Genomic DNA, 13,405 nt, shown 5'->3' with positions numbered 1-13,405 from the left:
CAGATGCAATTGAAAGAGAAAATAAGAAAATTGCTACTTATCTTTTAAGACGAATGGTATAGAAAGGAAAGTGAGAACGTGACATTTTGGGGTTCGTCGCTTGTTGACCAAATCTTTATCACTTGGAAGTGGTTCTTGCTCAGTTGATAGGGTTTTGTTTTCACATTACCTCCTTCAAAATTGTGGTCCGCTCCTCTGAATTTTTTTAGTGTAAATTTTGGGCTTTGACGCTACATTTGATACAAAAGACAAACCTTTGGGCCTTCTTTCGGCAAACAAACAACAAACTTTTAGGTTTATAAAAAATGAAGTTGTCACTTAATACTACGATTTAGTAGTATTGTTCTTCAATTGTAAGTGAGAGGTTTTAGTTTTGATTCTCGCTAAAGGCGAATTTGAACCACATTATTGCTAGCACATTGTCAGGCTAAACTCACCCCCGCTCCCTAGTGTAGATAATATAGTTTGTTCAAAAAAATAAAAAAGAGTTTCTCCAGTACACATCACCAAATACCAATACCTAAGAAGCAGTAGTTCGGCAAACTGGTGCTGAACTCCAGTCACAAGCAACTTGGAGTGGCTCCAATACGGCTAAAAAATGGAGCGGAGCGGCTTGGAATGGCTCGGATTCTCCAGATTTAGTTGACGCATGACTGAGTAATTAGCAGTGGCGACCTCACTCGCGATGAAGGCGGCCCTTGACTAAGGGGCAGTTTGGGATTCCTGTGATTTAAGAATAATCAATTGAAGGTTAAAACATTTGAGCTTTTGATAAATTATATTTTTAAAGAGTATAAAATCAATGTAAAAATATTTGGTATATTTTAAAATAAGTGATATAATCGTATATAATGACAAAAATAGGTATGATATGAGGTGGTGCCAACAATAACTATGGTTGCGACATTGGTTGGATTGATAGTGGTGGTTGTGGTAAAGGTGTTGGCAATGGTGGTGGCAATGTTGGTGGTGCTGATGTTGCTAGTGGTATGAGGTTGGTGGTTGCAGTTGTAGGTGGTTGCAGTTGTAGTTGGTAGACTCGAAGGACATGATGGTGGCGATGGGGGTGACGGTTGTTATGAAAGTGGCAACGGTGGGTATCAATAGTGAGGTGTGGTGGTTGGGGTGCAGAAGTGACAATGGTGGTAAGGGTGGTGACAATAGAGATTGTGGTTGTAGTTGTAGCGTTTATGGTGGCGGTTGCGGGAACGATGGTGGGAATGGCAATGGTGGATGTTGTTGTTATTGTGGTGGTGGTTGCGGTTATGGCTAAAGTGGTGGTGACGATTGTGGCAAAAGTGATGGTGCCAATGATGGTGGTGTAAGGTTAGTGGTAGGTAGTAGCGACCATTTTTTTTTAACTAATGAATTGAAAATATTCACTAAAGGCTCAACTTCGTTGATTATAAAAGCAGCTTTTAAAAGTAACTTACAGTTACTTTTAACTGATGTCTGAAGACCATTGTTTTTAAAATAAATTAGAAAATTATAATCTTTTTATGTTAGGGCAAACTAGTCTTTTTCACATCAAAATTTAGACAGAGGTGCTCAATATACTGGGGTTTGCAGACTTGCACTTGTATGCACAGAAGTTAAATATTTTTATTTCACATTCAATTGAGAAAACGTTTCTCAAAGGGTTGATATTGACATATTTTCATGTGTAAACAACAGAAAACAAGAGAAACAAGTAAAAAGGAGACTAAGACATGAACCCATCACCCAATTAAGTACTAGATGTCAAGAAAAGATAATTTTTAGACATCTAGTACGAACATGACGTTTAACCAGAGGCATAATTTTATTTAGACATCTAGTACGAGGAACTTCGCAGCTTTCTAAAATAATTTTTAGATGACAAGAAAAGATAATTAACCGTGCGAATTATGTTGTTTGTATTAGGAGCCATTGTCAAATATCATCCTACTTTAAATCTAGCGAAATGCTAAAGAAATTCTCTCAAAAGTAAGATTTTTAATGAACTTTCTGCGACATTCTAGTTTAACATAAATTCTCATACTAACATTAATAAAATATTTTGGCAAAAACATAAGGTGATAGAAAGTTCATGAAGAGTCTCACTTTTGAAAAAATCTCCTTAATATTTCTCTTAAATCTATCCCCGACACATACCACACTAATAAAAAAAAGAACTAATTTACCCTATCGAACCCCAAAAATAATAAAACACGAAAAAAAAAACAAATACAAAAAAATTATGCAAATAGTATAATGCATTCTCTTGATTAATGGATGCAAATTATATCACATAATCACAATTCTTGTGTTAATATTGCTGAGAAACTAACAAGTTATCAAATACAAAAATAATTTTTTAATAGCAATATATCTCAACATTCTGCCAAGGTTATTTGCATTGGCCTAAAAATGCACCTACATATGACACACATGTGATATGAGTGAGTTGGTTTTGTTTTGGCATGGAAAATGGCCACCCTAAACGGAGATTGGAATCTAGAAGCATAATTTGGAAATGCTTTTATTAAGAAATCAGAAAAAAAGAGGGCACCCACCCAACTTGAAGTTTCCCATCGAATGCCACATGGCTTTTGTCATGGTCATGGTAATGTGAAAGAAAATGGATGGGATTGTGAGAGCCCACAATAAGAGTGAGAAAGTTAATTGGTAGCGAGCATGGTTATAGCACTAGTTTAAGAACAAAGAATGGGAGCAATCACTTAATATTATGGTCTAATTGTATTTCTCTTCACTTGTAAGTGAGATGTCTTAAGTTCGATTTTTACCAAAGGTGAATTTGAACCACTTTATTGCTAGCCCATTATGAGGCTAAGTCCACCCTCTCCCCCTTAATATAGATAATATCGTTTGTTCAAAAAAAAAAAAACACAAACAATGGGAGCAAACTTAGAAGAATGCACAAGGAGAAAATGATGTGCGGAAATTCCCTTCTTTATAGAAAATAAAATAAAATTTTAAAAAGTAGTTTAAGAACATAGAATAGGAGAAAATTTAGCATAGCACAAAGTTAGATCACTAGTTTAGGAAAAGAAGAAAGTTAAAAACAGAGAATTGGCGCACGAGCACATAATGTGTGTTACATGCTCTTAAAGTCCGTCTCTTCTATTAATTCCGTATAGATTACTTCCACATTCCACCATATCCTTCCTCCGCCCTCTTTCATCTATCATTTCTCTCATGCATTTTCCTTAGTCTCTAACAAAAAACAAATGAATACGTGCTAAAGCCTAAAACAAATGGATATAAAACCATCCTAAAATGGTAATTTAAACTTTCTTAGCCATCTAAGAAAATCCTGCACGACAATTTATGCACTCTATCAAGTTCTAATTTCATATCCGTGCACTCTATTAACTTGTTAGAGTAGAATATGTACTTGTTCTAACAAATGCAGATGGTTCTCTAATTTGAGGCAGCGCATTGGTTGCTGAGGAAGCCTTGCCATAGTACAAAGTACTAAAATTGGAGGACAGAAACTAAAAGGGGGCGTCAATCTAACCCTTCAAACACCAGCGTATTGTCTAAGACCCAGATTGTTGAGCGCATCAATCCTAGTCAGGAATCTAAAGTTTATTCCGCATATTGCTAATTGGTTTTGGGTTAGACCGATAGTCAAATTCTATCATAAACATAGTGGAAAGATGTTTAGGCGCATACCTTCACAGTTTGAGGGAGTATGTCCATCCTTACAGAAGCAGGTGAATTCAGCTGAAGATATATTGTACCCGCACTGACCCCCTGACCCTCGACATTGGTCACACAAGGTATTGCTTGCATCCCACTTCAACCCAATCCCGGAGTCAAGTGCAGCAACCAGATTATCCTTGGACGAATTCAACACCAGATTTGCAGCTGCGGATTGAGAAATGCTGGCCGTGACAGTCGTTTTGCAGTTACCACTAATATTCGGCAACCCAAAATTTGTGACGTAGTAATTATTGGAAGTGGCAGTACTGTTTATGCTGCAACTGAATTGACTTGTGGGCTGAATTGGAAGAGGAATGTCAAGCGGGGGATTGGAGATTTTTGTGTTGGAGATTGGAGATCAACATCATTTCATTCTTGAACTCTACTGCACCTTGTCCTGAGGTACTGGATAGTCTTTTTACTGCTATTTCCTTCCCTTCTGCTAGCTTACCCTACACAAAGTCGACAAATAAATCACTGCATTCATGTCTGTCTCTCTGTATCTATCGTAAAAATAAAGATAAATTACACAAAATTACTTTAACTGTAGATCACACAACAATTTCCTACCTCATGTTTTAAACATTGCAATGTTATACCTCTTCTTACGAATTGATTACAATGTTAAACCTCCGTTACTCACTTTGACAAATTAGTCGTTAAGTGATAACGTGCCAACGTAGAATCCATATTTTACTGAGGTGGCGGTCAATTGTGCCACTTAGATAAATACTAAATTATAAAATTAATTATTTTAAAATGAACATAAATTTTTACGCAAAAAAATAAATAGAAAGAGTGGGTCCACCCCTTCAATCCTACCACCCATCTGATGCTGCGCTGCTTCTAAACCACCATCTCTCCCCACCCTCCGCCGCCGATGGGAGGCAAAAGCAAAGGGAAAAACAATGGGGATGGCAGCAGATGCGAGGGAACTCGTCAGGGTTGGTGGACGCCCAGGTATCGATGTCGTCGGAGCCGATGTAGGTGCAGCGCCGCCAGACCCAGCGCATACTGCCCAACATCATTACCGACAACGCTTTTTGATTGCTGTTGGGTTTTTGCCAGAATTAAAGATCGAAAATTTTTGAAATTAAAATTGCAGTCTCCATCTTTGGCAATTGCAGAGTCTTTATTGATAGCGAGAGATGGAGAAGAGAAGAATGGGGGAAGAGAGAGAAAGTCGGAGAGGGTAGGGAAGAAGATTAACAGGATGAGGATGAAAGGGACTGTGCACATTTCCCTCGCATCTTCTGCAATCATATCATCCTAAACCAAATCCAAAATATCATACCATCCCCAACCAAACCCAGAAAATCACCGAACAGGCCATATCAAAGTTTTCTGAAAAAGAAGAAGAAAATCACCCCAAAAAAACAAAAAGAAGTTAAAAAAAAAGAATACAAAAAAAGGGATAACATGCGCTCCATTAAAGAGAAGCAAAAGAATCGAATACCATCCCATTTCTAACCCAAACCCATAAATCTATTTCCAAGTTCCAAACCAAATAATTCCAACAAAAATATCAAATTTTGTCTACATCCCCACCCTCCCATGTCTCCTCCACCTTTTCTTTCCAGCCAATTTCTCCCTCACCTCACTCCCTTCCAGGCCACCACTCACAGATCCGACCCACCCACCACGGCCTGTGGGGGTTTCACGGGTTATGGGGTTTCATTGACAGTGGAAACGGAGAGAAAGAAGAAGGCGCGCGGGAGGTGGAGTGGTCGAAGGTGGGGATCGAGGGTGTCGGAGTGAAAGTGGAGACGAAAGGTGGGGATGTAGGGCCTTTTTTAAAATAAATTTCTTATTAGTTTTAAATACTATAGATAATAACAATTTTTTATTACTTTCTTGTCCACTCGGCTCCAACTTAATGAATTTGGATCCTGTTCTGAGCTTGAGGATGTGGATCATTAGATGAAAATTCAACAATTACAAACAGGAAAATCCTTTTAAAGTTATAATAATTATAGCCGTTAGATTTTCATCCAACGACCCACACTCTTTGGTCTGGAGGATCCTTATCTTGGGCTCAAGTGAGGATCCAAATCCCAACTTAATATCCATATCCGCAAAATATGAGCCTTATAATTAACATGTCAACATTTAATAGAAAAATTGACAAGAAAGTTGACAAAGGTCTGAAATTGTAATGAATACGAAGTTGATGTATAACATTGTAATGTTTAAAAGATATGAAATTGTTATGTGACTCAAAGTTAAGGTAGTATGGTGTAATTTATCCTAAAAATAATAATAATAGTAATTACCTTATAAACTGGACCAAATCCTCCTTGCCCGAGTTTGTTTTCGGTGCTGAAATTGTCCATGGCAACAAATATGCTTTCAAAATCATAGATCAGTAGCTCATCATGTTTTCCACCTATATATTCTTGAAGGGTGTCCCTTGTTATTTTGATGTGCGTCATTGTTAATTTGATGTGTCCTGATTTTGCAAATATACACATCGAACACTGAATCAAAACAACTTCAAAAGTTTTGAGAGATAATCTGCTAATGCATTATATTAATCCAACACCTCGATCTCTTTCACTTAATTACCTTTTTGCTTAGCTCTCATCCTGCACAAACCGAACACTATGGCACGCAATACACCGATAAAACAAACAACCGTAAGGCTCACAATTAACTTTATTGGCTTTCCTTTACCTGTAAAATTTACAATACAAAAATAAGCATGAGATATATAGGAAAAGAAAAGTTACTGCTTGATAATTTGATTTGTCCAAGGCTTTAAAGGGTGATACCAAGTCAAGAAGGCTTCACGTTTTGCGAGGTAGGGAAAATACCAAAACAGAGTAAATTTTCAAATTTGGGCACTCCAAGCACAACCTAAAACTTGCCCAAAACTACTAGAAGTAAACTCTACAATACCCAGAAAAAGAAATACCTGCTGGGTTACAGACTCGATTGCCGCAAATGCAAACGGGTCGGTTCTTATCCGAGTCAAACCCGCAAAGCCCATAGACATTGAGACACTTAGCGCACTGCTTCTCGTACGGGTTGGTATAATTGACATTGAAGCCGGTCATGATCGCCTCTCCAAACAGAGACCCGTTGGCGACCAGCACCGCCGCCGTGGTTTTGAGAATCGGCACCGTAATCCCGACGGAGCACTTGAACCTGCTCACGATAGGATCGCTCGGTACCGGCCCGATCACGTAATAAGCGTCGTCGAAAGTCAAGTTAAGGTCGCAGAAAAACCAGTTCTTAGGTTTAGGAGGGATTAAGGTGGAATTACAGCCGTAGAAAATGGTGACATCCATGTCGTCGTCCTCGTCGTAGGTGAAGAACTCGGACTCGAGAGTTGAGTTAGCGAGTTTGTCGGTGCAGGTCGAGTTCCAGAGGTCGGAGCGGGCGAGGGTGAGGTTCTGGTGAACCTGGTCGAGTTTGAGAACCCGGTAGCTCAGCGACGAGATGATCAACTCGGGCGAGTCATCGACGCAGCTGAGTTGGAACTCCGGCGGGCCGCAGTAGGAGGGGCGGCTCCCGCCGGTGAAGGGGTAGGTGAGGTTCCGGAAGGGCCCGCAGTCGAAGGTTTGGGTGAAGTTGGAGAGGTCGGCATCGGCGGGGAATGACGTCGTAACGTCGACGGAGCAGAAGAAAAAGAAAAGGAAGAGCAGGAAGAGGAATGGGAGCATTGAGGGAAAGGGGAATGAAACGACAGCGGGGCGAACGAGGCGGGAAGTGTGAAATTTAATAAGGGTGGAGGTTTTCTGGTGACGTGGTGGGCTGTGGTTTGTTGACTTGGAACTGTTGGACTTTTATGTGGGGGTAGCGGACTGCACGCCGCTTTTGAATACTTTTTGGGGCCGCTGCCAAAATTGTATTGTCTTCTAGGCTTTATGGATTTCCTTCTTTTAGTTGATGTTGGTATTAATACGATTGAGTGGTATTATTCTTCATTTACACGTGGAAGATATTATGTTTGATTCTTATGAAAAATAAAATTAAATCACATTATTATAGCGAATTCATTATAAGGTTAACCTACTTCTACCCTTTTAGTATAGATATTAAAAAAATAATAATAATGTTGGTATGGTATGGAATTATATTTGTTTATAAATTGATGGGCATTTTGGTAATTTAGAAACTATTTTAGTGTTATTTGTCCTTTAAATTCTATAATTCTTGTTATGTATTTGTGAATTAGTATTTTTTTTTTTTTAATTTGGCCATAAAGTTCGTCTCACTCCAGTATTGCTATCATGGGAAGAGACTTTGAGGAGAATTTATTGATAAACAAAAAAAATACAATATGTCGGGGGGGGGGGGGGGACATGAGGTCAAACCCAGACCATTAAATAATTCATAACAACAATTGAAAACCTTTTTTAACAAAACCTATAACAAGGAAGCTTAGAAAGGTTCTCAGAATAAGCAGCTGCAACACAAGGAGGGCATGAATCCCACCAATGGACACCGGGGTGCTCAACACCATAATTGGCAAAACAATCAGCAACTTGATTACCCTCTCTAAAAATATGAGAAATCTGAACCTGCATGGAGGATAGTAAAACCTGATAGTTATGCCAACTGACCAAAAGCCTGCATGGGATAGATGTCAAGGAAGGTGAGGATGAAGAGAGAAGATGAACAACCAGTGAAGAGTCACATGCAATCCATAAGGAATGCCAACCTTTATCCCAAGCTAAAGATACAGCATGAATAACAGCTTGTAGTTCGGCATCCAAAGAAGAGGCCAAGATTATTGAACCAGCAAAACAACCAAGAAAATTACCGTAAAATCTTGAAAGATACCACCAAATGCAGCCACACCAGGGGAACCTCTTGCAGCCCCATCAGTATTCACTTTGATCCAAGACTAAGAAGGCGGACGCCACAACACCTCAATAATTTTTGGAGCCTTAGCAGGACGTCCACGAACACCAATAGAATGAAGAATGCAAAGCTCTTCCACAGAATTCTTCATATAGCCGAAATTGAGAGAATCAATTTCAAGGAGTTGACATTTAATAGACCTTACAACATAATTGATGGAAACAACCTCCTCATGAAAACGAACAACGTTGCGAGCATGCCAAATAGAATAAAAACCAACTCCAATCATACCCAACCAAAGCAGTTGCACTTGGGTACCAAAACCTTGTTGTAAAGGATAATGGAAAAAGCTAAAAATATCTTGAAATAAATATTGAACTCTGAATAATTCCAAAGCAGAAGACCAAATTTTACGTGCAAAAGAGCACTGACAGAAAATATGTGAAGCAGTTTCCACACCTTCACAACAAAGAGAGCACATAGATGCTATAGCAAAACCTCTTTGCTGCAAGAGATCATCAGTTAACATCTTATCATGTAAATACTTCCACAACGTAACCGAATTACGAGGGCAAAAGCAAGATTGCCAAACCCATCGATCCCATTGAACCACTGGTTGTTTATTACATTTAAAATCATAAGCCAAAGATAAAGAAAAGTCACCATTTGAAGCAGACAACCAAACCATTTTGTCATCAATCCCATTCTTTGAAGGAAGCCTAATAGAAGAAATATCATCCCAAATGGGCACTAGCCATGAAAGTAAAGTAGGTGGGGGAATCCAACAACCATCCACAATAAAATCAGAAACTTTAGCTCCAAAAGCCTTACATAAATCTGGTGGAATACCAAGCCTATCAACTATTGGAAAATCTAACCATCTCGCATGCCAAAAATTAATATTTTGACCATTACCTATCACCCATTTTGATCCATGAAAAATTTCTGAAAAAAAGAGGGCGTAAACCAGGCCAAATGGAGGAACTCTTGTATGTAGAACACGGCTGTCCAAGACAATTAAAAAACCGACCTTGTAAAAACCGTGAAGCCATAGATGAGGTAACCAAAATATCCCAAAAATTTTTCAATAAAAAGGCCTTATTTAAAGCTGAAAAATTACAGATACCAAGACCTCCTTCATTTAAGGGAACACAACATTTTTTCTATGCCACAATAGAAAATCCACAAGAATCAGCACATCTTGTCCAAATGAAATTTCAAGTCCAACTACGAACCTGTTTTAATATCGTAGGTGGCCAAGAATAAACTGAGAAAGTATGAGACAACATGCTTACAACAACTGACTTGAACAAAGTAACTCGACCAGCCATTGAGAGAGAGTGACCTTGCCATTGAGAAAGACAAGAACGTATTCTATTTGCTAATGCTTGAAAATATGCCCTCTTAGGTTTGCCTTTAAAAATAGGAACCCCCAAATAAGTAAATGGAAGCTCACCTTCAGAGACATTGAGCCAGGATAAAATACGCAAACGATGCGTAGAAGCCGATTTCCCAATAAAAATACGAGATTTACCTTTACTAATGCATTGACCAAAATTCACACCATATTCTTCAATAAAATGCATAAGGTTCATAAGGCTGCACTTGTCACCTTTGCAAAAAACCATTATGTCATCCGCATAGAGAATATGAGAAGGAGCAGTCACTCCCTGAGGGGAAGAAATGGGTTTAACCTTTCCAGAATTTACAAGATCCACTAGACCTCGACTAAAAACCTCTTCAGCAAGACAAAAAAAGGAGAGGGGATAGAGGATCCACCTGACGAACACCCCTACTACATCCGAAAAATCCAACAGGTGAACCATTGAATAATATAGATAGCCGGGCTGAGGAAAGGATTACACGAACCCATTGAACAAAAGTGTCATGGAAACCAAAAGCTCTAAGCACCCGATCTAGAAAGTCCCAATTGAGAGTATCAAAAGCTTTAGCAACATCAAACTTAATAGCGACATTACCCCCAAAACACTTATGGTCCAATAAATTAACACACTCCGAGGCCAACAAAATGCAATCTGAAATATGCCTGCCCTTAAGAAATGCGTATTGTTTCGGCAAAATAATTCGAGTAGCCATAAGAGCAAGCCTATCTGCGAGAATCTTTGTAATGACTTTGAATATAAAATTAGCCATGGCTATTGGCCCAAATTGAGAGATAGAATCAGCCTCTTGGACTTTAGGAATTAGAGCTACAAAACTAGAATTCAAATTGGGTAAAATATAACCTGTCTTGAAGAAATCTTGGACAGCCAAAGAAACCTCAAATCCAGCGAAATCCTAGCAAGCATGGAAAAAAGAACCACCAAAACCATCTGGACCTGGAGCACTATCCGGATTCATGGAAAATACAGTTTGTTTAATCTCCTCCAATGTGGGAATAGCCAGTAAAGTATCATTTTCAGGTGTAGTTACCAAAGGAGGAATAAGACGAGTAACCAAACCTGTATCAATAGCAAGGCCATCATCATGAAAAGCATTAAAAAAAATGCTCCACCACATGATTGCGCAAAATCTCAACATCCTCAACCAATTCCGAACCGATACTCAGAGAGAAATAAAATTACGAGTCCTGCAAATTTTTGCCAAAGTATGAAAATAACTCGTATTACGGTCTCCATCTCGCAACCATTTAGACCGTGTTTTATCCTGCCAAAATTTTTCTTGAACTAGCAGCGCATGAGACAAAGTAGAATGAGCTTGTAATTCAGCCCCATGACGTTCATCAGTAAAACCCTCTGTGGAGATTTCAAACTGAATTTTTTCTAAAGCCTCTCTAGCATTATCCACGGCAACATTGACATTTCCAAAAACATCAGCATTCCAATGTCTTAGAATAGGCTTTAGCAACTTGAGCTTTTGTTGAAGAATAAACATAGGACAACCATAAACTTGAATAGACTGCCATGAATTTTTAACCAAATTAATAAAATCAGGATGATCTAACCACATGCGATGAAAGTGAAAAGGAGTAGGACCTTGAGCTGCAAACTTTTGAAAAGAAACTAGAAGAGGATTATGATCTGAAGAATGACGAACCAACGTGGAGAAATTGGTGATAGGCCAGGCATCCAGCCATGCAGTAGAACAAAAGCACCGATCTAATAACATTTCAATATGAGATGATATGCCACGTCCATTAGTCCAAGCGAAAGGGGAGCCCTTAACATCAATCGGAACCAAACCACACGTATCCACCATAGCTTGAAACTCCTCACATGCGATTCGACGAGGCAAAATACCCCCCATTTTCTCATGTGCGCCAAGAACCGCCTTAAAATCACCCAAAATAAGCGAAGGACCTGAAAAGCTGGCACAAACTTGAGCAATAGAAAGCCAAAGTGGTCGACGTTCCACCACTGTTGTAGCAGCATAAACAAAAGTAATACAGTGGGCAGTGCCAGCCACTAAAAATTGAATAGTAATATGTTGACTAGAAGTAGATAAAACCGTAGGAGATAAATCATTAGCTGTGTGAAAAACCCAAATATTAGGCAATCTCTGACCTCTATCATTTACTCCCAGAAAATGCATACCAATAGATTTCCAAAAACATGGACAAATTTTCATTGTAGAAGTCATAGGTTCTGCCAAACAAAGAAAATCAAGAGAATGTTTTCTGACAAGGCTCCGTAAAGCTCGTCTAGTGGGGCGATTTGCTAAGCCCCGAATATTCCAATAAATGGTCTTCATGGATTACGGGGAGCCATAGCAGCAACCCTAGCACGAGTTTGAATAGTCTCACGCTCGTAGGTATGATAACCAGATTCCCGTTGTTTTTTCCGTAATCTTCTCTTCTGAGATTTTGAGAGAACCAAAGTCATGTCATCCTCAGAAACATTATTTGCACCATCTAAATCATTGTTTTCTCTACTGGCAACATTATTTTGAAGAGCATCTTCCTCCACCATAGTGTACCAATCATTAACCTTTTGAATTTCAGCGCGAACTTGAGGAGATAAAGAAGGAGAACTAGCCTCTTGAACTTGAGAAACAACTTGAACAGAGTCATTAGCATTACATCTCTCAGAGAGCACAAGAGAAGAGTTTAATTGAATACCTATAAGGGGAGTATCCATCGGAGTATCAGAAACATGGTCACAAGTTGTATCATTATCATCAACTAAACCTTCCACAAAATGTGAAGGAGAAGCATCATCCAAACCCCTCGCACTAGAGAGGGAGTTCTTAATAACCAAACCAGCCTTAGCCAATTGACTAACCACATGATCATGAGAACCTGGAGTTTCTGAAATGTTTGAGTCAAGCAATGTGGATGAAACCCAAGTGGATTAAAATGTCATACAATCTTTAGACTTGATTTTCTAGGTCGAAGACTTCTATTACCTACGTATCTGCGATGAGATTTTCATACTTATTTTAATCGTGTGTTGTTTGTTTTTAGTTTTTAAATTGAATAGCAAGTGGTAGATTGATCTGGTAGTTAGGATTTTTATATTCAACTTACTGCGTTTTGTGTTGAAATTCTTCTTTTTTCTTTAATGTAGATTAGTGTAAAATATCGCTTATACTAAAAAAACAAAAATTTTCGTCCTATCTCAATTTATTGTCCCAAAGCTTCTTGGTTTTCAACATTTCATATATCAAGTTTTTTTTTTATCTCAGAATTATGGCTTAAGGTACTAGACTAGGACGAAAAAACTTAATATATGAAATGTTGAAAACTAAAAAATTTAAGTACAATAAACTAAGTTAGTCCTAATTAAATGAAAAAATAATACTTAAATGAAAATTTTTGTGGTGAGGGAAAAGAGCAACAAATTTGGTTAACTAGAATGGCAACAAGGGATCAAAATGACCAAAACATGAACAATCGGTTTTAGGGTTGGCTCGAGCAACATTTGCGAGGAATATAAGGAGTTGTTTGGTA

At 38.5% G+C, this 13,405-nt stretch overlaps 1 protein-coding gene across 1 annotated transcript; it reads right to left on the bottom strand.

Moving 5' to 3' along the window:
• Positions 1 to 1,582: 1,582 nt before the first annotated feature.
• On the bottom strand, positions 1,583 to 7,380 carry LOC125469204 (LEAF RUST 10 DISEASE-RESISTANCE LOCUS RECEPTOR-LIKE PROTEIN KINASE-like 1.2). Its single transcript, XM_048566280.1, has 4 exons — positions 6,602 to 7,380; positions 6,253 to 6,360; positions 5,961 to 6,136; positions 1,583 to 4,139 (listed from the first exon to the last, which is right to left on the bottom strand). Exons 1-4 carry the CDS (start codon positions 7,350 to 7,352, stop codon positions 4,005 to 4,007), a joined length of 1,170 nt encoding a protein of 389 aa, XP_048422237.1. The 5' UTR covers positions 7,353 to 7,380; the 3' UTR covers positions 1,583 to 4,004.
• Between the last annotated feature and the right edge of the window lie 6,025 nt (positions 7,381 to 13,405).

Source organism: the organism of the source record quoted next, unplaced genomic scaffold, assembly GCF_019419815.1.
Source record: "Pyrus x bretschneideri cultivar Hongxiangsu unplaced genomic scaffold, Pyrus_bretschneideri_v1 Contig41, whole genome shotgun sequence".
Lineage (NCBI taxonomy): Eukaryota > Viridiplantae > Streptophyta > Magnoliopsida > Rosales > Rosaceae > Pyrus > Pyrus x bretschneideri.
The sequence above is the reverse complement of the archived record's forward strand: the minus strand, read 5'-3'. Positions and strand labels throughout refer to the sequence as shown.